This window comes from Hippocampus comes, unplaced genomic scaffold, assembly GCF_001891065.2.
Source record: "Hippocampus comes isolate QL1 unplaced genomic scaffold, H_comes_QL1_v1.1 scaffold150, whole genome shotgun sequence".
Taxonomy (NCBI): Eukaryota; Metazoa; Chordata; class Actinopteri; order Syngnathiformes; family Syngnathidae; genus Hippocampus; species Hippocampus comes.
In genome coordinates this window covers 848073-873908 of record NW_017805496.1, presented here as the reverse complement: position 1 = coordinate 873908, position 25836 = coordinate 848073, and the positions used below count along the sequence as shown (strand labels likewise).

At 43.4% G+C, this 25836-nt stretch overlaps 1 protein-coding gene and 1 long non-coding RNA gene across 6 annotated transcripts in view; both read right to left on the bottom strand.

Moving 5' to 3' along the window:
- Positions 1–8210: 8210 nt before the first annotated feature.
- Positions 8211–19443, bottom strand: LOC109519707 (uncharacterized). Of its 3 annotated transcripts, XR_002169012.1 has the most exons (5): positions 19342–19443; positions 18633–18714; positions 18103–18191; positions 17433–17588; positions 8211–8222 (listed from the first exon to the last, which is right to left on the bottom strand). It is a non-coding gene; the product is annotated as an uncharacterized LOC109519707 (long non-coding RNA). The 3 variants fall into 3 exon arrangements; XR_002169011.1 differs by lacking the exon at positions 8211–8222 and having other exon boundaries at positions 17407–17588; XR_002169013.1 differs by lacking the exons at positions 8211–8222; positions 19342–19443 and adding an exon at positions 18797–19335 and having other exon boundaries at positions 17407–17588.
- Positions 19444–19625: 182 nt separating this feature from the next.
- The window catches only part of lrp4 (low density lipoprotein receptor-related protein 4), an 82083-nt gene continuing 75872 nt past the window's right edge, over positions 19626–25836 (bottom strand). The window contains exons 32-39 of one of the 3 annotated variants that reach the window (XM_019876396.1): positions 25351–25543; positions 24905–25018; positions 24687–24798; positions 24137–24201; positions 23956–24043; positions 23699–23840; positions 23476–23533; positions 22423–22519 (exon numbers count right to left, since the gene is read on the bottom strand). In XM_019876396.1, the coding sequence (XP_019731955.1) occupies positions 23492–23533; positions 23699–23840; positions 23956–24043; positions 24137–24201; positions 24687–24798; positions 24905–25018; positions 25351–25543 (756 nt within the window). In that variant the 3' untranslated portion in view covers positions 22423–22519; positions 23476–23491. Of the gene's footprint in view, positions 22520–23475; positions 23534–23698; positions 23841–23955; positions 24044–24136; positions 24202–24686; positions 24799–24904; positions 25019–25350; positions 25544–25836 lie in introns of all 3 variants that reach the window. The other 2 variants (XM_019876394.1, XM_019876395.1) reach the window with 2 other exon arrangements.

Here is a 25836-nt window from a genome sequence, read left to right as displayed (position 1 = left end):
CGGCTAACGAGAAGGATGCGCGCCTCCTTTCGAAAGCAGAAAGACTCCCCCCGTCGCCATTAACGTCAATTGTCAACAAAGTCAAGGCACGGTGTTTTTACATAACAACCTTTTTTAACATGAACCCAACTGCGTTGAAATTCGACTACATTCAACCTTGAGTCTTGAAGTCACATGTTAGCCCAAAATGACGCATCGTCACAATGAGGGTAACAAATTCACTTGATTCAGTCGATATTTCTTTTTGGCAGCTACTCACAACTAGGATAGCGCTGCCATTAGAACGAGGCTAGACCAGCGGTCTCAAACACGCGGCCCGCGGGCCAAATGCGGCCCACAGGATGCCAGTTTGAGGCCCCCGCCCTTGTTATGATAGTTTCATGTTAGTGTGGCCCGTGCGAGTTTGATATGGATGCTGCATGTGTTAGCACAACCTCCGTGCTAAATAATTCAGCCTGTCTCATTCAAAGGCCGACAGCTTCGAAGCACCCGGACTATCGCATCAAAGTGACCGTGCCCACGGTGCCCCGCACCAGCTTGAATACACGTTTTAAACCACGGATGTAAACAACCCAAGTGTTCTTTCCATGCTAGCCACAACCCGAACTTTTCAAACTTAATTAATTTTTGTAATTATTTCATTTAATATTAAACGGCCACCACAAACACTTTGTGTTTCCATGTTTTCTGACTTGCAACTAATCACTAACGGTGCAGTGCTTGACGTCATATGGAGGCGCAGGACCTTGAGCCGATCTGGTGCTAGCGGAAATTACATTCTTTGATGTGTTTATTTATTTATTTATTTCATCTTAGTTTGTGTAGAAAAATAAAAATTAACAGTGGAATATTTTATCAGAGCTTTTCTTGTGGGAAAGCAGAAACAAAAGCATTGAAGAATATTTACAAATAGGTTTTTTTTTTGCTTTTTAATAAATGCCCAGCTTCACCCAGACCCTAGCTAGCTCCAGTGGCCCCCAGGTAAATTGAGTTTGAGACCCCCAAGCTCGACGGAAAGAACGAATCATCAAATCCGTGTAGTGTGAAACCACAAACAACCACTCAAACACTCATTACCTAAAGGAAAGACGGAGAAATGTGCTCAAGGTTTGCACCCGCAACAACACAAGCATACTTGATTGCTCACACAATTAGATGTGGAAGCTCATTTTACTAATCAGGTGCAACCAGGAGTGCGTCCGTCAAACTCACCGTGCCGTCCGTTTTGCACGTTCTGTACAAACAGATTATTTGAGCACACGCTCAAACCCGAGACCGAATTGCAATGGCTGATTTTGCTCGAGACTTGGGCTTGATTTGAGAAAGGGCGAGCTACAATACATTTGGCAGATTTTTAAAAAAGGGCATAGTGCACCGTTGTGGGGGTGAACAAAGATGACTTGATTCACTGCCAAGCGGCTCCTCTCATTCCCTTTAAGTGTCCTTCACATGGCGGATGATTCAACGGGTTTGCTTTCATCCTGAAGCAGGTTAAGGTATGCCAAGTACATTTTAAGAAACTGCAAGTGGGCCTCCACAAGCGGATGATTTAAAGTTGGCCAGGGAAATCACGGATCTGTGAAGTGGGCACTTGGAGACCTCCTTCCACCCCGATCGCACGTACGTGTCTGTTCATTTAACATGAAACATTGTGCTGCAAATGAATGTTCATGTACTCTACGTAAAGAGGCATGATCCATGACTCTTTCCAAAAAAAAAAAAAAAAAAAAGAGAGCACTTTGGAGATGTTGAATAAGAGCTCATTATGCATTCCACCTACTTCCCCATTTCGCACAACGTTCCAGTTGTTATTCATGCTGGAAGAGCATCAATCTGGAGCAAAGGCGGAAAGTGGGCCAGGTTTGGTTGATCAATGGACGACCTACGATAATCTGACAGATGCGTATTAGACATGACGGGCTGCAGCCTCCAACTCTGTCATGACATCCGTCTGCATTCACTCCGACTGCCTTTGAAGAGTTGGATGGGAATGCGGCAAAGTGTGACAGCACATTGTCTCAAGCGCCATTTGCTGACTCAATGGCTGCAAGCAAACCAGAAGAAATGCTACCACGTCACCTCAACATGCTGTCAGCATTAGAAAGGAGAAAGTCAAGCGCAATGATCATTAAAAAAAAAAAAAAAAAAAAACATCTAATATAAAAGGGTTGATTGTCCTGGCGTCCATTTTCCATCACCGTGAACCTCATTGAGGTTGTGGGCAACCTTTGGATGGTTGACAGCCAATCACAAGGCACAGCTAAAAAAAACAACTCTTCACATTCATGCCAAGAGACATTTGAAAGTCAGCGAAGACTTTCGAATGACGACCAGAAAAGCCTTTGTGACTTTCAGCAGTCATATCCAATCAATCACTAAAACAGCCTTTTTACCATCTGGAAAAACGTCTCCGGACTAAAGGGTTGCAGCATGCACCAAGCAGACCCGGAGAAACGTATCCAGGCTTTTATCTCCAGTAGACTTGAGTGTCATAAGGGTCTGGCTCCCAGTCAGCGATAGAATAGATTTTAAAATTCTGCCTCTGGTCTATAAATCGCCGAATGGTGAAGTCCTTATCACATGAAAGAAATAGTTATGGTATGCAGTTTTAACCTAGTAGGGCTGTGCAGACTCGGGTCAATGAGTAGAGCTCAGAGTTCAAAGCAAATATGGTGAAGCAGCATTTAGCTATGATGCTGCACACAAATGGAATAAGCTGCCAACAGAAGTGAAGTGAACCCCAAGTGTAAGTGCTTTGAAATCCAGGTTAAAAACTTTCATTCGTCTTTTGAAGCATTTTTAAAAACGTGCTCTTGCATCGTAAGTTTTTAAGCAACGTTTATTCACTTTGTATTTGCCTTGTTTTTAATCTAGTTTGAACGTGACCTTGTGAAATGCGCTCCACTGTATCAATAAAGCTGCTTTGCGTTCAGTGTACCTTCCTCGCTTGTTTTTGGAACATTTGAGGAAGCCGGAGTACCCGTGGAATACCCGCATATGTATGGAGAAAATATGGAACGGCCGGAGCCAAACTGGTCCCTCACAAGTTGTTGCTTGTACGCAAAGAAGAAAATAATATTTGTATTTTTTATTTCTCTCTTAGGAAAGTCATTTTTGAAGTATGTTATTCAGGATATTTCGGTTTCAGCTAATAACGTGTTTTTTCTTCTGTGCCTGACACCGCATAATTTCACGTACCGGGTACTTGCATGTGAACAAAGCGAAGGCACAGAGATTCGTGTGCGGCAAAAAAAAAAAAAAAAAAGTGAGATTCAGGTTTTGTATATGCATGGCAGGTGGCCACTTATGCAGATGAGGTTGCTGTCGAAAGATTTTGCTCATCCGCCAGCCAGAAATGGACCCGCAATATGTCAGCGAGCGTACACGTTTTTTTACTGCCTCCGTTCACGGGCTCCTGTAGCTCCTCAGCATCCTTATGGTTGACGCACAATCGCCACCACTGACGCCGCACTTGAAAAGAGTGGAGCTCCAACGAAAGAAAATCAAATTAACACTTCCTGCTTATTTTCGAAGATAAAAAAAATAAGTACTTTGGACACATACTAAGATTCATTGATGTCTCTCCTCTGGCTCCCTAAACACTTTGGCCAGCTACTGAAGAGTTGTGCTATCTGTGCCAGTCATATTTACACAGCAGACCTTTCTCTCTCTCTCTCTCTGGCGCGCACACGCACACATGCACACACGCGCACACGCACGTATTCGTAGGAGGGCCTGGCTGAGGCTGATAACATCCTGCAGCGCCTGATGGAGGACAATAGTCTTTAGAAATGGGAGGTGAGGAGGGGGGGCAAAAAAAAAAAAAAAAAAGAGAGAGAAAACTCGCTCCACTATCACACATGCACACAGAAATGGATGTTCTCGAAAATGGGTCTGATAATCAACCGGGACACCTGAAGACTGTTTCTTCTCATGCTCATCCAGTGCGCCTCGACAAGCGCATTGTTGCAAAGGTCTTCTGCATCGAATTCAAAGAAACATTTGGTAAACAATGAAACTGGAGCTCGAGCGGAACTTGTAAATATGGATGTCTTCCATGCTTTTTTTCAAACTATTATAATGGCTCAGAATTGATCATGTGGCAACCTCACAGCGGTTCTCAAACTTTAGTTAATGGCCCTCCAGTCCCCCGACGAAAAGAAATGACGATAACAGTTAAAATGATGCCGCAATAAAAACACGATTGTACACATTAAATGTAATTCGGACACCACAAGTCGAATAATTGCCTCTGATAAAAAAGGAGAAGCTAATAATTGAAATTCTCACGCTACTGATCAACTGCGAAGCACAACGGGGGCCGCTCACACGGTTTCACTAAAAGCACGTGGGCCACTTAAATGCATTTGTGATCAGATCGAAGAAGGCACAAATTACGAGGCATGTGCTTTTTGTCGCGCTCAACAGTCAAACGTGACTTTCGCCGCGCCGCAAACGGCGCGACATGACTGAACCCCATCTTGGCTTGTACAGTTTGCATATCTTTCAACTCGTTCATTATTTGGTGAGTGCGCGAGCAGACTCGAGTGCCTTTTGGGATTTTGTTTCCAACATGCCGCTCTTGTCTTTTTCCTTGTAGCTCTAACACAGGCGGAGCAGAAGAGGACCGTGGCTCAGCTTGCAGCATAAATGAAATTGAATGTGTTATCTTGGTGAGCAGATGGAGAGCAGCCCCTGGAAACTGATGACACCTCAGCGTACACTGGAGTCTAGACGGAGTTCTTACCAGCAGCGCGGGTACACAAATTATGATGCGCCTTGTTATGGTGGGAATGACTTTTTTGTTTGCCGGGATAATGAAGAGATATTGATATGGCTTTGGAAACAGAGACGTACAAACGAGTAGAAATTGATTCTAAGAGTCAATTAACCCTACAGTGATGGCGGGGGAGGGGGATGCAATGAAATTTCAGGACACCGTGTTGAATTTTGGATCGCATGTGGGGAAGCTTGAAGCGGAGTGTCTGATTCCATTATGGAAAGGGAGCCATCAATTTCACGTAAGGAATGTCAATGAGTTGGTGCGGCGATGAAGAGGAATAGTCGAGACTAAAAGCACATTGAAAAAGTCGGATAATTTCACTGGCCGACACAGTTGGCACACATCTACGACAGCGTAGGGCTTTCTACGCTGCCCGAGTTTAAAACCTGCTGCCAAAAGGCTGTGTGTAGCCTGCTCGAAAGGCAATCTGGCGCCCAGCGGGAGTCAAGCGGAAATATTTGAGCAGCGCAGACTCTCGAGGCTGACCAAGCGGCAATCGCAGTTTTTAGTCTGCCCTCATGACAATTATAAAAATGGATTATGACACCGTTGTGTAGCTTTGAAATAAACCAAAAAGGTGTATTTGCATAGATCCAGTCATTTTCGTTGAGTTTTAACCCCTTCCTTGTTGTACTATGTTAGCATGACAAGAGCATGGCAAGATGTGATCATTTGATGTTGGCACCCATGAACGCACAAACTATTTAAATCCCATATTTGTCTGCACTGTAAGGCGCTTCGGAGTGTTAGGCGCACCTTCAATGAATGGCCTATTTTAAAACTGTTTTCATATATAGGGCACCCCGCATTATAAGGCGCATAGAATAGAAGCTACAATAGTGGCTGCAGTTACATCATACATCCACTAGATGGAGCTACGCTAAAGGAACACAATACAATACAGCTTTACTAATATAAAGCTTTCACAACTGCTGCAGCTGTAACAAAGCGCTTTACAGAATATTTAAAATACTACATCCAAGAAATCAGAATATTGATCCATATATATAGTGGATTGCATTATAAGGCGCGCTGTCGGATTTTGAAAAAAATGAATTCTTTTAGGGGCGCCTGATTGTGTGGAAAATACGGCTAATTCCGCTGATCTCTGACTGAAAGTAGGGCAATGGTTTGTCATCAATAGCCCGCAGTTTTTGTGTTTATGGAATACAGCTCATTCAGACAAAAATGACTATTGCCAGGAAAGCATTATTTCACGTGAAAATGAAAGTGCTGTGTACTTGGGGTTGGAGTGCAACATTAGATCCGGCGGTGCTGTTTTAATTTCTCTGTAGGGAAAATGTGATCCTATATACCGTGCAAAGATCACTGAGCATACGGTCAATCAATACATTCAATACAACTTGCCATGCAAGACAAAACATTGTACCGTCTGCTGAATTTGGCATTTCAATGCCCCCAGAGCGGTGATTGAATTTCTAAATGAGATGTAAATTTGGCGCTTAATTACTGTTGTGCTTTTTGCAAGTAATGTATTTCATTTCCAGCCTCGGCTTCCTTTTACGACTGTACCTGTTCTTTCATCCAAACTTCACTCAAAAAGGAAATGTTCTTTATTCCTGCTAACCTCTTGAAATTTGAATGTACCAAGAGTGTCCACGGCTCCAAGTTCAATCCATAAAAACAACGGGATCGTTCCGTAACGACATCATCCCCGCAGAGAAAGCACTTTCCGATATGGAGAAGGGAGAAAAATACGCACTAAAAGTAAATGGTTACAATGCCCCTGGCCGGATACCTTGACAACCAGCTCAATCAGTCGAGTCACAAATGTCAGCTTCTTCTTTGATTTCCCATCAAAATTGACACGCAACGCCTTCTACACTGCATTACGTCTTTGGATTTCCATTTACTGTTTGCCGCCTGCCTCTGAAAGTTCTGAAAACTAAACTTGTTACTGCTGTACCACTGCTGTTTTGGTGGTGGTGGGGGGGGGGGGGGGGTGTTAAAATGCGGCATTGTATCTCTGCCGCTCACCGCGTGGTAAAGATTCCAGCCTTTTCCATCAGTGCCCTGAGTACTTATTCAGTAAATACCACGGGCCCCGACTTAGAGCTGAATCCCCTCTTAATACCCGGCAATCCTTCAGAGCACCTGACAGAGGAGCACAGGCAGAAGATTGGCCCTCCATTTTGGAAAGGATAATGCTTCGTGGGGTGTCAGAGAATAAGCCACAATTACTTGGTTGTTTTTAGCAAGAGTGTAAAACGTTCAAGTGAAGACACATGTCGGGCATCCTATGGCCTATTTTAAAACTGTTTTCATATACAGTATAGGGCGCACTGCATTACAAGGCGCATAATAGTGGTTGCGGTTGCACTATGCATCCACTAGATGGAGCTACGCTAAAGAGAATACAATACAACTTTATTTATCGAGAGCCTTCACAACCACTGCAGCTGTCATGATTCGAACTGGACTCAAACACGGACATGAAACATGTAAATACAAATGGCATTACAAAACAAGAAGTGGAAGACAAAAGTTGTGAGCACAATTGATTCAACAAAAGGGCACACGAACCACGTGGGCTCACATCCACAAGGGGCTAAATATCCTTCGAGGTCTTGCTTGTCTCCTTCTTCCTTCGTTTAGTCAATAGTTAACCATGCTTTTGGAATTATCTTCGTTTCATAATGGCTGCGCCGAGCTCACAAAGTAGTTGTCTGAGTGTGTGTTTGCGAATGCACATGTCAATTAGTGTCGGGCAGAACCCTTTTCGGTTACAATTGGTTCCTGCTACTAATCACCACTAGATGGCATCGGAGAACACACTAACAGGGTAAACAAATCAATGGAACTAAATGTTCCAGACATGTGCTTTTTGTTTGATTTTTGTTTGCTGTAGACGGAAAACATTTTAGTTGGACATCAAAAGGTGAGTACGAGAAAGAAAGATCAAAATGATGAAGAGAGCAAAACTATTGGAACAGATACTGTCGACTCAAAATTTGAATGGCAGCAAGGCAGATGTGCAGAATGACTGGACAATCTGACATTGAAAGGCGCTATATCGTTCTGCCTGCCACTCTTTGTCACTGGCAAAGATATGTACACACAGATGTGTTTGTAATTGATAAAAACTTTCTGACAAATTACCTGAAATTGGATCATTGTCTGCCGGCCCGTTGATGAGTTCTCACAGCACACTCGCGTGAATGACCCCCTGGTTCTGACTCACCACAGGAGCCGTTTCTCACATTCTTCCCCACAGTATTTTCGTAGAAAGCAGTGACTGTTATCCACTGTCAAAGAGATACCAAAAACAAAAACAAAAATTTTGCTCAGTGTAGATGTTAGTGGAAGTGCGGACCCAAATTAGGGTTCCAATCTGTCAGGGCTGGGGACTGAATTGTGACAAAATTATCTGTGTGTATTATTCAGAGCTGTGTATTTTGGGTGTGTCATGGATTGAGATCTTCTTCTGAGACCAGCTAGAGCGCAATGTCCTATTTTTATTTTATCCCCCCCACCCCTCAAACGGCAAACTGCACATATTGACTTTCTGGAGCACAGACCTCAGTCAGTAGTTTGAACGCATTTCTTTCAACAGGAAGCCTATCATCAGTGTACATGGGCAGAGCCAAATCATTTAGCACCGTAATAGTTGAGTCCGGCACCATGGCAGAACGAGATCACGTCGGAAAAACACCGAGGTTTAGCCTCCGATAAGGGTTGTTTAGAATTTCAAGGGTTGAATGTGTTTATTTGATTGTTAGTCACACTAGCTCCTCGGTCAACTTAAGCGATATTCCTGTTTATTCTTCGGACAGCTTCACTGTGCAAGAAAGATTCCCGTTTCAATGACAGTGGCGGCCATTTTAGTCTTTTTAATTCGGCTTATTTTGAAACCAATGATGAAGTCCCTAAATCCACAGCCCTTGTTCTTACTCATGGTAACTGAGGCTCCACATTCTCCTCAACATTCGTATTTCACAACAAAAACATTTTTACAATGATAAAATAAAATAATAATTTAAAAAAAAATCTTGACTTTTACAAAATCCTGGCCATCAGTGTGATGGGCGCGTGCCGAGAGACATACAACACAGCCAGCTTTCGTGACCGGCTGGATTGATCATTTGTGAAATGGGTGTCTGTAGGCACTTTGTTCTGTTCTCTGACTATACACTAGGTGGCAGTGTTGCTATAAAAACACTGTTGACAGCCTGTTAAGAAAATACAATGTTTGGCGACACTGTAGCCATGAAAACTTCAGTCAAAGTTAGCAATGAAGGAGCTTCTGTGAATATGTCTTGTTTCCAAAGTCCTCGGAGGTTTGGATTCTCAACAGCACTGTGAAATAGAGCAAGTGATTAGGGAGGCAGAATGGGGCATTCTGGAAAAAAATAACATTAAAAAAAAGTCTTAAGAGGTTACAATGTCATTAATGCGTAATGGTGTCCTGGATTACAAAACATTGATCCCGGAAGATGTTGGCTTTGGCTGTCTCTATTACTCTTCTGATGCCTCTGAGGGGATTTGGACTTTTCACCTTCAACATCCTATTAGAATTCCTGTCAGGCTAATCACTTGATGCATTCAAGCGTTCTCCTTTGCTGCTTCTATCTGGATTCAATATTGTCTTAGATTGTATCTTTTTTTGGTTCTGTGAACCATTCTTTCTCAGCCATTCAGCGTCATGGCTATCCATAACGGTCGACTCAAAAGCAAAGCGATATCATCTTTGTTGTTAAGGGGGATACATCACTAATTTAGACACTACCAGTTTGTTAAGTCTGGAATGTAGAAGTACAATATATTTTTGTGGCAGTACAAATACTGTGACATCATGTTTCCTCCTTTCAGCACCAAAATCTGATTGTGTGCTAAGAGTAGACAGATTAGGTTTCTGTTTTGTTTTGTTTTATTAGTATGGGCATCGTCTTTGTTCTAATTTTCCCGTTTGTACATATTTTTACCTTTCGTATCTTGAAATTTTTCGTAACAAGAGGCAATATTTTCTTGTTCAGATGTTTCGTAACTCGAAAATTGCATAGAAAGAGACGTTCTTAAGTAGAGGTACCGCTGTAAATAACTAAATAAATACATAAATAGGACCTAAACAGTGTTGCATGCTCTCCTGAAAATTGGAGGTCCGCGTGTGCCGAAATAGATTCCCCTGTACCACCTCACTAGAAACACTCCGAAAATGTTAAGCTTATCGATGACACGTTCGAGGAGGATGCGTAGTCGTGACTAATCTTTGCTTCTGCCAGTGCAAAATTAAAGAGCAAAGAGAGTAATCGAAAAAAAAATGAGAGAACATTGCTGAGCTAAGAGGATAACTTATCAAGCGGTGCGGCTTCAAATTCTGACGGGAAGCCTGATGGCGGGACACGGTCGATCTCCCTGACAATGGAAGGTTTAATCATTACTCTGCACTCCAGATGAGATAAATCACTCCTTTTAATAAAGTGTCTCCGGGGAAACTGTGATCTACGGTGATCGACTGCCGATGTCAAATATCTGCCTAAGTTCTTTGCTAACAATATGTCGACGGCTCCGGACAGTTTGAAGTCATCATCCTGATCCGCCACACCTTGAGGGACTACAAATGACCGATTTAGGTCGTTGTCATGAAAGATATCAAAGGTGTCGTGCGTTTTCAAATTGAGGTCGTGCACAAGTTCAACTCAATTGCATTTCAACCGTTGTGTCTTAGCACCTCTGCCAAAACAATGAGATTGTTTTGTTTTGTTTTTTTGATAGGGCCCCCATCGGGCATCCGTTTTTTTATTGCTATTCGTTGTTATTGCATTCGTCATCAGCAATTAGGCAATTGAGACCAGCACATGGTCAGCAGAAATAACAACGTAAGTACTCAGAGCTGCATTATTGGTCGCTTTTTAAAGTCTCAAAATGGCATTTTCAGGGGACGGGTGCGTTTTTCCCCTTGAATTGTCCACACACAGAGCAGAGTTCACCGTATATTCGGGGGGGTCTCGGGAGAGTTTATCTCGCCGGAAAATATACCCCATTCTCTCCCCGCGCACGTCTTTGAGAATATATGAAAGCGGAGAGGGGGTGGGGGGGGGGCTTCAATTTCAAATGACCTTTGACCCAAAATCCTTCGTTTTCAAAGGGAAAGATTTGGTGTGCACTTTTGCACAATGCCCTTGGAGAGCTCACGAGGAAGCCAACAATGTGTTTGCAACATGGCTGACTCCCAGATATAAATCCTCAATGTGATGATTCATCTCAATGGGGAGACTCCAAAAATGGGAACGGGAACCACGGCGGTCTCCAAAAGGATTTTTAAGCAGGGAAACCAAAGACAGCAGCAATTTTCTTCCCCACTTTCCGAGTCTAATCACTCACTGTCAGCGCCTGCAAACTTGAAACGAACTGGCAATTGAACCAGAAGATTACATTTAAAATGAAATCCTTTGTGCTGTTTTAATTTCACCCTGCCAATCTAATGACTCACGATAGCTTTTCTCTAACCATGACAGTCACAAGAATCCTAATCTCTGCTCACGGCGTTCCGTGTCATTAGTCAACCTATATAAGTGTAAAGCAGAAAATAAAGAAGCGGCAACATTAACAAAAAAAAAAAGAAAAGAAAAAAGAAAAAAACAACAACGGCCACGGCTTGCAAGACGCAGCCTGGCTGGCGATAACTGGCAGGAAAAAAAAAAGAAGCCTAATTCAAAAGGAAGACACTTGCTGACAAGTTGTGTTCTTTCTTTCTTCTTCCGAAGGCAATCTCCGTTTGAGAAACTCACTTGGTGTTGTTCCAGTTCCATTCCCGCGGCAGCGTTTTCTGGGAACGACAATCAAAAGACCACAATGTGTCAATAAACTGTGGAGAAAAAAAAAAGACCATTTGCGTTAAATGACATTCACGTTTTTATTGGCGAAGCATCAGTTTGTTTCAGATGAAAGACTTCCGAAGCCAAACTGTGAGCAACACAAGTGACAGAAATACAAAGTACTCATTGTGAACAAATTTAAACAATGCCGGGGTGGCCGGTGGACAAGTGGTTAGCGCGTCGGCCTCACAGTGCAGAGGTGCAGCGTTCGATTCCGGCTCTGGCCTTCTTGTGTGGAGGTTGCATGTTCTCCACAGGCCTGCGTGGGTTTTCTCCGGGTACTCCGGTTTCATCCCACATTCCGAAAACACGCGTGGCAGGTTAATGGAACACTCATAAATCATCCCCAGGTGTGAGTATGAGCGTGGATGGTTGTTCGTCTCTGTCTGCACTGCGATTGGCTGACAACCAGTTCGGGGTGCGCCCCGCCTCCTGCCCGATAGGCTGGGATAGGCTCCAGCACGCCACGCGACTCTTGTGAGGAGAAGCGGATCAGAAAATGGCTACTTTGAAAACAGTGCAGGACATGTTCATTGCTTCACTGATTGTGAAATCCTCCAATATGTCGTCGTCGGTGCGGATGCAACTGATCGTAATCTACACCCTGCCCTCCCTCCGCGAGTAGCGTAGCGGAAGGGGAACATCTCCTCCTTCTCCTGGAGGAAGCCGGACAGGGGCAAGAGAAATTTGGGTCATTGGTGACAACATAATGATGCTCTAAGACACCAGAACAGGCTCCGCTTCGGCACAGAACAAATCATAAACGCAACACCCCTTCACACGCGGGATCAAAAGACCACAATGTGTCAATAAACTGTGGAGAAAAAAAAAAGACCATTTGCGTTAAATGACATTCACGTTTTTATTGGCGAAGCATCAGTTTGTTTCAGATGAAAGACTTCCGAAGCCAAACTGTGAGCAACACAAGTGACAGAAATACAAAGTACTCATTGTGAACAAATTTAAACAATGCCGGGGTGGCCGGTGGACAAGTGGTTAGCGCGTCGGCCTCACAGTGCAGAGGTGCAGCGTTCGATTCCGGCTCTGGCCTTCTTGTGTGGAGGTTGCATGTTCTCCACAGGCCTGCGTGGGTTTTCTCCGGGTACTCCGGTTTCATCCCACATTCCGAAAACACGCGTGGCAACACTCATAAATCATCCCCAGGTGTGAGTATGAGCGTGGATGGTTGTTCGTCTCTGTCTGCACTGCGATTGGCTGACAACCAGTTCGGGGTGCGCCCCGCCTCCTGCCCGATAGGCTGGGATAGGCTCCAGCACGCCACGCGACTCTTGTGAGGAGAAGCGGATCAGAAAATGGCTACTTTGAAAACAGTGCAGGACATGTTCATTGCTTCACTGATTGTGAAATCCTCCAATATGTCGTCGTCGGTGCGGATGCAACTGATCGTAATCTACACCCTGCCCTCCCTCCGCGAGTAGCGTAGCGGAAGGGGAACATCTCCTCCTTCTCCTGGAGGAAGCCGGACAGGGGCAAGAGAAATTTGGGTCATTGGTGACAACATAATGATGCTCTAAGACACCAGAACAGGCTCCGCTTCGGCACAGAACAAATCATAAACGCAACACCCCTTCACACGCGGGAGCAAATGACTTCTCGACACCTGAGGCCTAGCGCGCCATATAAAGCGGCACAGGCGCCGAAAAACACAAGACATTCTGCAACGAGCACTGACGCCCCCGACAAAGATTGAGCGAAGCAAAAGGGGCATCAATCAAGGGATTAGGGGACTGAGTTCTACAGATTTCCATTACTGGTGACCTAATCGGTTTCTTAGGATGTGTTCTTAATGGCCATTGGAATGGAGAGCAAGTGTATCGAGTGTGTGCGTGCGTGCGTGTGTGTGTGTGTGTGTGTGTGTGTGTGTGTGTGTGTGTGTGTGTGTGTGTGTGTGTGTATATGTATGCGCGAGAGAGAGAGAGAGAGAGAGAGAGAGAGAGAGAGGTCATCCATCACCGAAGGACCTCTGAGGAGGTGAAGGAGCAGAAGGGAAGGTTAATGTCAGCTGGGAGACGACTGAAGCTCGCATCCATTCGTATCCAAATCTCCCGTGGCAGGGCTGAGCAATTTAGCCGCTTCTTTGCGCCGCTCTTGTTGCCGATCCAGCAAACCAAGCGAGCACACTCCGTCTCTCGCCCTCACCGTCGGACGGTATAAAGGCATTGTAGAACAAGCGGACCCCAACGGGATTTATTTGTAAGAGTAAGGGATCGCCGGTTGGAATGCGAGTGTGATACGGGAGGTTTAGTGATCATTTGCAAATGGATTAGATCGATTCTGGTGGTACCGCGTGGTCAAATTAAAACTCGCATTTTTCACTTCTATCTTGGCACCGAGCTCTTGTTCTTAGCAAGGTCGTCCAGTCCGTGTGGGAACGGGTACAGAGACACACGACGCACCCATAAATTAGGAAAGAATGAAGACGTTGACAATGTCGCCTTTCTGGAAATCGTGAAAATGTTTATTTTTCCTTGAATGCACCAACAAAAACAAAGGCCCAAATTTGTAGATGCATTCTTTACATCTTTTATTTGGCTACCCATTTTCTCCGATTTTGAAGTTGCATGTTTCCTTGTTGTGATGTTATTTGAACTCGAAGGCATCAGACATTGTACAGACATTGTACATAGACCAGAAGGCCACGGCTGCTACAACCGGATCCTGTGAACATGCAAAGTGAGAAATGAGCGATGTGAGAGCAGAGGGGCTTCACACGGAGCTATTACCAGTCCTGATTTTGCATTCTGGTCCGTTGCAACTCTGTAGCGACAGTTTCAAAATGTCTGTTTCCCCCAACAGCTTCAGCCTTTGGCTGAGCAATTATCTTTTGCAAATCGGTGCTGTGGAAACCTGATTTGCATCATACGTGCCTTTGTGCTGTTACACATTTTACATCATATCTTTAATTGTTGCCTTTCTCTTTTTTGACTGAGGTTGTACTTTACAAGGATGCCATAAAACAAAGGTTCCAGAAACGTAGACCACCTAAACTCTGGCATGTGGGTGCTCAAGCAGTGCCTTCAAGCTTCCATTCAACCTTTACGTTGCTGTTAAAGGTGGAAAAACCAGAGTGGGTTTTGCAGTCACACTGCCACCTTCCACATACGGCCCATTGCAGTTAATCCGACAAGTTTTAGCTCTCTTACCTTCTAACTGTGAAAGGAGTTTATCCTCCTATTCAAAGTGGATAAACAGCACTGACAGTAAAAAAAAAAAGGAAGTAAGACGACAGACGGGATTTGTGATCTGTGTTCTAATCTGTGTCCAATGTGATGCAGTTGGCATGAAGCGTTCCAACTATGTACAGGTTATGTACAAGGTACCGCATATTTACGGGCACAAACATGAATAAATGACAGTTTTTTAATTTAGAAATGGACACCCATTTTAGCATGAGGACGCACGTCTTTATTTCACAGGGCCGTCTCCATAGAATGTATTCGTTGCTTTTATTGAACACGATCTTTACGTAAATAAACATCAGATCTATGAAGCAGCGCACAGCCAATTTTCATCCAATTTTCCAGAGGAGAAATAAGCACATGCTCACTATTCATCTCTGTGCTCCCTTGTGGATCTGCGAACACCTACACCGTCACCGAGCCAGATAGAAATGTGCTGCATACTGTTTTATTCGTCAGCCCAGGGCAATAGGTGCTCCCGATTATACGCCGAAACACATCCGCATACCACTTAACCTCAAACGGATTCATTGAGGGGCAACCAGACAATCCTATGGTGTGTGTGTCGTCTGTAATTGTCTTATGACAAAAATATTATTCAATGACGGTGGAGCGTAAAAAAAGTCAATTTGCATCAATGAATAGTTTGTCATTTTGTGAACAGATGTTTGAAATCATGTCATGTGAGTGGAGTTGTTTACAGCACTGTGCAAACTTGGAGTCAAAGGCTACCACACGGTACACCATTGGAAAAATGACTGAATCAAGCTATTCCAGGAGGAACATCTATAACTGGATCATCACATCTTATTAGGGCTGCAGCTAGAGAATGTGTTGGTATTCCCATACCCTACTGAAAATTCAAATCGAATCATCGGGTATCTGGATAAAAAAAAAAAATCTATATATTTCGATTTTTTTACTTAAATTTGAACTGTGCATAGCAGTGCACTATTTTCCTCTCTCGAAACATGAATAAGAATTTATATTAATCTCTCCGCATACATTTGGGTCAGTAAAACGAAGTGACGTCGGAAACAGCAGCGATTTTGGCTGCTAAAACAACACACTTGAGTAAGCCTAGTTTATTCAAAAGTGATCGGTAGGAACGGCAACTGTCAGCACCCAAGTGTGCACAGTCGTTTAGGTCTATTAACTTGAGCGCTGACAGCCATGCTTGCGCGGCTACCGCCGTACAACACAGTGCTGGCGTAATTGGGTGTTTTTTAGCGTCCTTAATTAGCGATTGAACGTTACTTCAAGAGGACGTCGTATTGCTGCCGTCGGAAGCAACAGTTTGTGATGGCAATAAACGACGCCCCGACTCAGTTTGGGGAAACAAGTTAAGTCAGCCGTTACACCACGAAACGCTGCCTGGAGCAACTTCAAAATAAAAGCTTAAACTTGGGTTGATGTGGGTATATTATTTGATTGGGGAAGGTTTATTTTGAAGTTAGCCTTCTTACCCTTCATATTCATGCCAACTGCATAAAAAATGATTTCACCTGTTAAAACTGATTCTGTGTTTACAAGACAGTAAACCTAGGGCGTCATAGTATCTATTACCAGATTATGGTGACCTATTGTTAGAGAACACCAACAATTCAACTAATGGAATAAAACGTTAAAAATTCAATCTGAAAATTAAATTGAAAAAGAAATTGTCGGGGATTTTTTTTAATATTCTAAAGATGACGACTCAAAATTTATGCGTGAACCAAAAAAGAGTGAGAGCTGCGTGGAGGTCGTTTCAATGTGAAAAGCAGGACACCACACCACTCAGACCACGTCAAATTTCACTCACCCAGTTTTTGAAGGGAACCTGACACTGTGGTCGGCCCAACCTTTCGGTCAGTGTGACAGGAGAAAGGCTGCACTGCTCCAATTATGTGACGGCTTGACGGTCAGCTAACGTGATTACTGGATGGGTGAAGAATGACAGTTTAGCTGTCATAAGATGGTGAAACAGCCACTGAAACGTGAAAAGTCAAAGTCCATTACAACATCCCTCGAAACCTTGTTGCGTTTATGATTTAAGACATATTACGACGGTTTAAGTCGTAAAGTGTACTTAAAATACACTAAATCAATGGGACAATTTGCATCACACTAATTTGCTGTATGTTGTAAAGAATGTATACTGATAGTAAACGTAAAAATCGTCATTTTACCTACAGCTGGCAAATTAGTGCTCTCAAAAGGTGCATCTTTCAAAGTACATTTGAGTCAAAAAATTCTCTGTAGTCGAGCCCAATTCTCGTGTTATGCCTTCAGGCACCTGTTCGCGTGGATTAAAACTGCTTAAATTACCTTTGATTAAAGCTTGAATACCATTCTCCGATCGGGCATACGATTACAGCATTTCAATATTGGCCCGTCGAATATTCAGGGTCGTTTGAAAATTCCAATAGGATTTCATACACAACCTCAACCTGAATTTTAGTCCGGCAGAAGACACACCAGGTGCTGACCCTTCATGATGACTGGTGTTTTACTGGCACCTTGTGGTCAATCATATAACTACAACAAAAGTACATTTCTAGCAGGTAACTGGGCTGAGGTTATTGAAGACAAAAACAAGCCGGCAGTTTGTCCAAATTTTTATTCACAGACTACAAAAGCAGTAATATTTCCAGCTGTGGTGCGTGAAGGAGCAGACTTCACTTTTTGATGCAATGGTGCTAGCACAAGGGGAAGGATGAATTAGGTCTTTGTTCTCTTGACTTCTTTCTTTGCCCACCTTCTGCCCTGCGCCCAGAGCTTCACGACCTCGAATAAAAGGGAGAAATTGTAGACAAGATGAGAGGCAGTGTCCGATAAGAGCAATACTGGATTACGATTCAATTGAGAGAGGGTATGATGCAATCAGTTCTTGTCATTGTACATGCATTTGAATGCGGCATCACCATTTCAAATTGCTTGATCATTTGAGGGGAATGCTAGCATAAAAAAATAAAATAAAAAAAAAAGATGTGACCGTACTTCCGAAAAAGTCCTGCACTGACAAATGCTCTACTGTCAGGTTCGGAAGTGACTCAGATGGCCCCTGTGCACAGTTTGTGTCACCACCATTCAGCAGGATGGGTTCAACTGTGCCACTGCAATCAGTGACCCAACTCCAAGTGCAACTCCTCATCGTCACATCCTAGTAGTAAAATATTTGTCAGGACTCACTCTAAGACACCTTAAATCAATCTGGATTTGTTCATTTTTGAAATGTGTCCGACATTTTTATTTGTCAATGTCACTACATTGAAAAGGAACCTAATGATATAAACCTCACAGGCCAAGTTGTCCACCAGGCTGATATTCTTCCTCTGATGAATCAAAACACAGGAATGTGCCACCTCCCAGCTCTGTTACGACACCCCACTAAAAAGAAAGGCACACAAAATAGACATGCATGCTTGTTGTCATCTGCAGTTAATAAAGGCCACGGTTCAAAATAACAGCATAATTAGTATTGATTGTAGATCTACAATGAATAATTAAAAACTGATTTTACAGACTGGGGGAATATAGCTCAAGAATGGGTGGTTTGAGTCAGATGGCCCCTGTGCACAGCGCATGTCATCAGGTTGAATCAGATTGGAGTGTTGATGCCACTGCAACACACCCCAAATGATTTAAGTGCAACTCATCACTCTCAAATCCACACCAGGGACTTTAGTTAATTTCTTCTCATATTTCAGGAAAAGAAGCATGCATGCAAATAAGAAAAGCTGAACTAGCTCTTTACACTGTAAAAAAAAAAAGACTCCACATTCCTTTTGCGCCTATTTTTTTTAGTCTTGATCCTTGAGGAAAACTTACCGTGGAAAACAAACCTCAAGATCTTCATTAAATTGCTGTCGGCTTCCATGTGGCGCCCGACTTCAGATTGTAGAACCCAAACCTGAAAGGGAAAAATTAACGATCGGTCAGGGGAAATTTTGCCGATGGAAATATTGACTTGAGAGCAACTGTTATAAAGTTACTTCCAGAACGGATGCACCCACGTGTAAACCACGTGGCTGTTTTTCACCGTGCTGTTGCAAACCACTAAACTACTACAGTACAATACTAGGCGAACTAGTAGAGATTCATGTACGTCAATCGTTGTAAAAAGTGACTAATCACTATCACAGACCCATGTCAGTATGCAACTGGAACAAAGAACCTCTTTGTTTTACAGTCGCTTGTTGATTTGGAAATAAAACAACAAGAGACAAGCATGGTTTAAAGCCGTGCATTAAGACGCTTCCAACGAAAGCCGACGGAAAAATAAAAGAAGCGGCTTGGTTGTACAATGAGTCATCACAACATAGTTAAGACTCGTCCGTGTTGCCTAGATCTAAATCTAAATCTAAATCTCATTCGGGACACTCAAACAAATGAACTAGCTTGGGGCCGAGCCTAGCATGTTATTCTCATTCGTTGCGTTCGCCAAGCCGTAGAAGTCCGTAACTAAATGAACGTGTCTTTCTCATCGTATTAGTTGAAAACGCAATTCGGCCTGGAATACCGTCCGAGAAAAACTTACCCAAACACAAGATCGTTAGAAATGGTTGGCTCTCAAGTTTGTGACCTCAACGAAAGCGTTGTTTCCGCCTTACTTCGAACGCCACTTAACGCTGAACTGTTATCCGATAGGCTCAAAGAGTCGTGGCGACGTTTATTGGCCACCTTTGCTCACGTGACTCTAGAGTTACGACTGATTGGTCAAATCACGATGCGATGAGTCTTGAAACCAACCGATGGCCAAACTCACAAAACAACGTTCTCATCTACATATTCAAAGTTGAAAAAGATGAGTCAGACAAGAGGTTCATTGAAATGCAGTTTTATATTAAAAGATAGCAAAGGGATAACTCACTATATCACACAACACAGCTTGTTAGTACTGCCATGGAAATACATATACAGTCTGCTCATATTTACACATCAAATGACAACCAAACAAATCATAAATACCTCTTATTGTTAACTTTACAACAACTATATGAGACCAGTATTTCATAACATAAAGTGGGGCTATTAAATAAATGGCAAAATCCCTATCATTTACAAGGTATGGAAACAGTGGTTAAAATAATCCAGCAAAAATTAAACAAAACGTTCTTCTCCAGTGAGTTGAATTAATGCAAGTCTAATTACAGTCACAAAATCCCTTTGTACAAAAGACTATACAGCTCAATCAAAACAGTATCTTCAAATGAAATGTAATATATCCGAAAAATACAATTTGTACAGGTTTAGCATTCCTGCAGCGGAGTTGGAGGGACTGTGAGCTGGGATAACGATGATGGGTCGGGTCACTATGATACTCTGCAGGCCGACTGTCAACCAAGTGTCAGAGACTCATTCTGTAGCTGCCAAGACCCTCTTCCATTGGCTTCAGTGCTTTGTCTAGCAGCAAAACAGCAAGTTGCTGAGCTCTTAGCAGATTCTTCAAAATACATTGTTCTATAAACATGGTTGTCTGAGTAGCAGTATAGTCGTGTCAACAGCACAAGGAGGGGGAAACACATTCTAAAAGGTAAAGCGATGCACGATAGCTGTAGGTTAAATGTTTTAAAGTGATATGTTGCTAAACTACGACCCCCCCACTGCCTGATGCGGTCCATCTTGCACAGTGTTTCATTACGCTACACTACTGTTGCAGATACTGCAAGTGCACTTTTGCATCACAGATTTGGAGTTGACCCAAAAAATAAAATAAAATGACACTCCAGATAATAGTGTTTGGCAAAGCAGAGATTTCGTGATTTATGCATTAATATGTTTTTGTCTCAAAAGAGAACTTAAGAGGAAATTGCACAGGTTGTAAGATATGCTAATATTAATCTATTCAACATAGCGTTTCCAAAACGTGTTCAGTTAAAGTCTGATAGTTTTCTGTTTTTTTTTCATGCCCAAAAGAACTTGGAATATACTGTGTGTAGATATATATATATATATATATTGTAGCAGCCTTAGAATTTTTTTTAAAAGTAACAATTTGAGGTTTTCTACAGCGATGCACTAAAAGACGTCGTTACACTGAAAGCACTTTTATGCTTAAAAACAGTAATTGGCAGAGTCGAGATATTTTGTAACATCGTTAAAACCAAGAAGCAATACATTACAATCATAAGTGCTGTATATATACTTTAAAATTACAGGGACCAAGGACCAGTAATTGCTCTGATAAAATTACATTTTGTCCGCATCTATGGCAGACTTGCTAGCTATGACCAAGTTAAGGACCACACACAAAGAATGAACTGCCGGATAATATTTCTTCTTTGTGTCATCTACATTCTGCCTTCATGGTTTATGAATCTGTATGTGTACATTTCCCTTAATTTGCCACACATATGGTATATATTTATTTAAAAGCACAACGACCCGCATGGTCACCGCGGACGCATGTGACCATATTTCGTCTGCTATGGTGGAATCAATCGTTTCATCCAACGAGTTAAATATCACGCACAGGAACATTTTAGGGCTTCTTATACAGATGGATTGATCACAAAATATCTGGCGCTTGGGCTGTTACATCGCTCCAACTTCCTTAGTCCAAGGATGAGCAATGGTTAAATCACTGAAGATGACCTTTTTAGGGCAGCATTTGCGGAAATGTAATCGTGCAATCAACTGAAAAGTTCCCAGCTCAATCCTTGCTTGAAACTGCTAGGCTTGCTCAAGAAAATGTTAACCGCAGAGCGTTTCAACAGCGGTGAAAAGAAAGAAATGTCAAATCGCACTACTGATTTGTAGATGCAAGAAGGAGGCATGGAGACGTGGTCAAGCCCCGCCCTTTGGCACTGTCATAAATACAACAACTTGAAAACCTGCTGCACAAAGCTCAACACAACACCCACTGTTCTGTGAAAATCTGAAAGCCCACTCAGAAGTACAAAAATCATTAATAAATAGAGTTCATAAAGAGATGAGTGGTTTAAGGGTACCACAGTTAAGAGTCCGGGGAGGATGTTGGTTCCGTTGAATCCGAGGAGGAAAAAAAAATGGTGATGTTGTACACAGAGAGATATTTGTCGTCGCAATGAGAGTCTGCATCCTTGTGTGTTTGCATCTCTGGTCCTTTGCTTTTTTTTTTTCAGATTCCAGCATACTAATTAGTTTACCATTTTGCCTGTAGGCATTTTAGCACAGTACTATGGGGGCCTGTGTTTGTATGCGTGTACAAGTAGGACGGAGCCCCAGTTTCAGAGAAACCGCTCAGTTGGGAACTTGTTTTGTTTGATTTAGACTCTAAATTTAAAATCTGCACTGGTACCTCGAATCGTCCGTCTGGAGCAGCTGAAAACACATCCAGACGGATTTGCATGTTTTTGCGATGGAGGTTGCGTGAAAGCACGCAGGCCGCCCCCTCAAACTTCACTCTCAGTGGAGGGCTTGCGCATGGACATCCAGCCAGTGTCGGGCAGGCAATGCTGGGCATGACGCTGAGGGGTGATGGCTGAAGGCGTTAAGGTGCTTATGGAGGAGCATTCCGACGCCTCCTCCTGAAGGAGTTGCTCCGTCTCGCCGTCATCCAGCGAAGCGCTGCTCGCCTGGAGCGAAACGGTGTCCGTGCGCATGCAGGTGTGCAGGCCCCCCCGTGACGGCTTGACTTGTTTGAGATCATCCCAGTAAAGCTCCTCGGTGGACAGAAGGCAAACGCCCTCCACAATACGGATCTTCTCCTTCGTGTACCCTCCATCCACACCACCCTGGACATGAAAAGAAACAGTTAGTCAGAGACGGTCTGTCTGTATGCGAGCGGTCTGAAGGGCGGATCCAGATCCGGACATGCTCACACTGTTCAACACCTCCGACATTTTTCGATGATCTAGCTTTGTTTTCAATCACAGTTTACTGTACGTTCAGGATGGAGGGCAACAAGCAATTATTCGTTCAAAGCCAAACCACTCGCACGCAATTCAGATCAATGTTAAGAGACTCAGCGACCACATTTCCTTAACACTTTTCATGCACCGATAATGATAACCTGTACCCTGATAACATGAGAAGCTGTCCACTGGAAGTGACCGCCGTTCCCCGAAAGGGTTAACAGACCTCGGTGGAAGTTTTTCTGTCTAATTTTGCCGTTTTCTTTTTTTACCCTATTAAAAGAACTCAACATCAGTGCGTGGGGTTCTTCACACATGCTAATTGATTCTCAGGAAAGAAGAAGAGTAAATGAATCCAAAGCCTCAAACAATTGGAAGCCAATGTTCAAGGATGATTGTCCTCCTGTCCTTCAAGATGTCACCTTGAGATAGGACAGAAGGAAAATCTTTCGAACACAATAGAAATTAACACACGTACAGAAATAGATGACGAAGTCAGTGGGTGTTTTGGGGGGCCCGATAGTAAATATTATTCAGAATGGATGTGAACTAGATACGTTATCCAAGAGACCAAATGGATCTCTGGAATTTGTCACTCCTGCTTCCGGCAGGATTAATTTGCATTAATACAGACTTGATAATAAACTACTTGGCCTCAGCAAAAGTTTGGGATAAGATTGTACAGCCGGCTCAAAAAACTTTGTTAGTCACTCTCACTCTACCAAACATCTAAAAGAAATCTAGATAAGCATGCCCTCAAAAAGCTTTGACACAGCAGTCTGGTTGTCTACAATCGAGTAGAAAAGAAGGAAAACAAGTGGATGCGGTGTAACTACCTCTCCACATTAGGACTCAAAAGATAAAGGGGGAGAGGGAGTTGTAGGGATGAGAGAGCTGCAGGGAGCAAAAGAGAGGCAGGAAAAGATGAGTGTGCCGGTGTGGGGAGCCAGCGTTTCGAGATTTTATTTTGCTATTAAAACTGATCTCGGTGATCAAGAATCTAACAGTTCAAACCTCAAGTCCACTCGGCAAAATCTTTTAAAATATTCGCTTAAGTACCTCTTTCTTATATCGGAGTTGATTATATATTGGAGGCTTCTGCGAGGCCTCAATCTTGACTTCTTGCGTGGAAGTCCGGTATGAAGGGTTGCTGTAGGTCAGGTTGCTAACGCCTGGGTCGGCGAACTTTGACTTTTTGTGTCTGTTGGGGAAACAGAGATACAACATGCAGAACTTGATGGAAGTTGTGTATTAAATATGATACAAATATTACTGTCAGTACAGAATGTAAAAGTGATGTCCAATGAGGGACTCACCGGTAAATAATAAAAGCAACGATGAGAATCAGAATAGCCAGTATGGTCAAAACGCCTCCAATCACATAGCTGATATGAAGTCCTTCCCCTGTAACATCGTGTACATGTTAACTGGTCACATTGTGCATGCTAGACTTGTCCACAAAAAAACAAAAACAAAAAACAAATCCTGAATACCCACCGTGGGGAGCAGTGACCACATTACTCTGTAGGCACCCTTCGACATTGAGGTTCTTGTCAGTGCAGCTGTGAACAAAATTATGAATACAACTTGAGAAAGCAAAAGGAGCATTTTGTGTCTTTATAATCCCTTGTGACCAATGTTCCCTCCACTTTGACCTCTCATAAATAATGGAAAAAAATGCCCTTGTCACCTGATTCCTAAAATGAAACGAAAGAGCCCCATTGAAGGGGCTCGTAAACTACGCCCACGTTTGGACTTCCTGAATGGAGCGGTCCGCGTGTTGCCTGTTGCACCAGGTCAGCAGTGAGCGAGTGTATGTGTGTCAATGTAGACTTCATACAGAACAACTGAGTGTGCACCCTCGGTTGCACTATTCAAACTGGAATGGTGTGGTGTCCTGTTTGTAGATTAAACTGGGGTGGCAATCAAGGAATAACTGTAGAAATGTAATTTGTGTGCCAGCGTCACCGTGTGCAACTTACAGGGAACATTGATTGTGTCCTAATAAGGTCAAAAATGAGATGAGGTTACATTTTTGGGGACATACTTGACTCCTGGGGGTCCTCTTTGGGGGGTTTCTGTTGGAGCTTTGGGGATCTTGTTCGGGACAGGGGTGCTGCTAGTTTCTCTGCTGGGAGAAGTGGGGATGAAGCCTGCAACTGATAAAGAGATGCGGAGCGTGCACTTGTAAGTCATACATTCGCTATCCAAACATTGCCCATAAAAGAATTGACTGCAAGCACTGCAGAAATGTCAGCCACTCACCGGTGGAGCACGGTCGTCCGTCCGGCTCGTCTGGGCATGCGCAGACAAAACTGTTGGTCTTGGCAAAGCATAGGTGAGTGCAGCCTCCATTGTTCACCCCGCAGAGGTTAGTACCTGCCAAACGAGGAGGGACGTTTCATACAAGCACACAAAAAAAAAAAGAAAATAAAATCTTCTAGTTCATTTCAAAGTGACTTTTCCAAGCCTTTTTGGACAAATAGAGCTTTGCAAACCGGAGGGACGTTTCATACAAGCACACAAAAAAAAAAGAAAATAAAATGCTTCTAGTTCATTTCAAAGTGACTTTTCCAAGCTTTTTGGACAAATAGAGCTTTGCAAACCATGTGCCCTTTAGTTAAAGGTGCTATCAAAACATGGTATACCTCTGCTGTTTCGGCATTTGGACAAACAAACGAAGTCTTCTGCCACAAGAGCGCATCTCTTACCGGTCTGCCTGTTAGGTGATACCACTATAATGTCCATGAGACCCTCAACATTGGCCAGCACGGTTTCCTTGTTACGCCCAGTGTGTTTGTCCACCCGCTGGATGGACTTTGTCTGCCAATCAGTCCAATAGATCCAACGGTCTTGCTGCGAGAGTCGGGAGAAAGGGGTTAGAGGGGAGGACACCGGCTTCAACTGGGGAAACCAAAGGGAGAAGAAGAGAGGAAAGGAAAACACAGACAAGGAAAGGGGGAATGGGAGGAATAAAGGGAGGGGGTAGGGAGAAGAAGGAGGAAGAAAAATGAGGGTCAGAGTGGAAAGGAAGAAGAAATGGTCAAGTCAAATGAGCCGAGTATGAACTGGAGAACCAGCAGATGACCGGTGACCAGAGTTACACGGTGAGCGGACACGTGAGAGAGCAGGTGAGTGACGGAGGCAGCCATGAGGAAGGGGCGGTCCAGTGATTGCTAGCTGGGGGACGGGGGGGG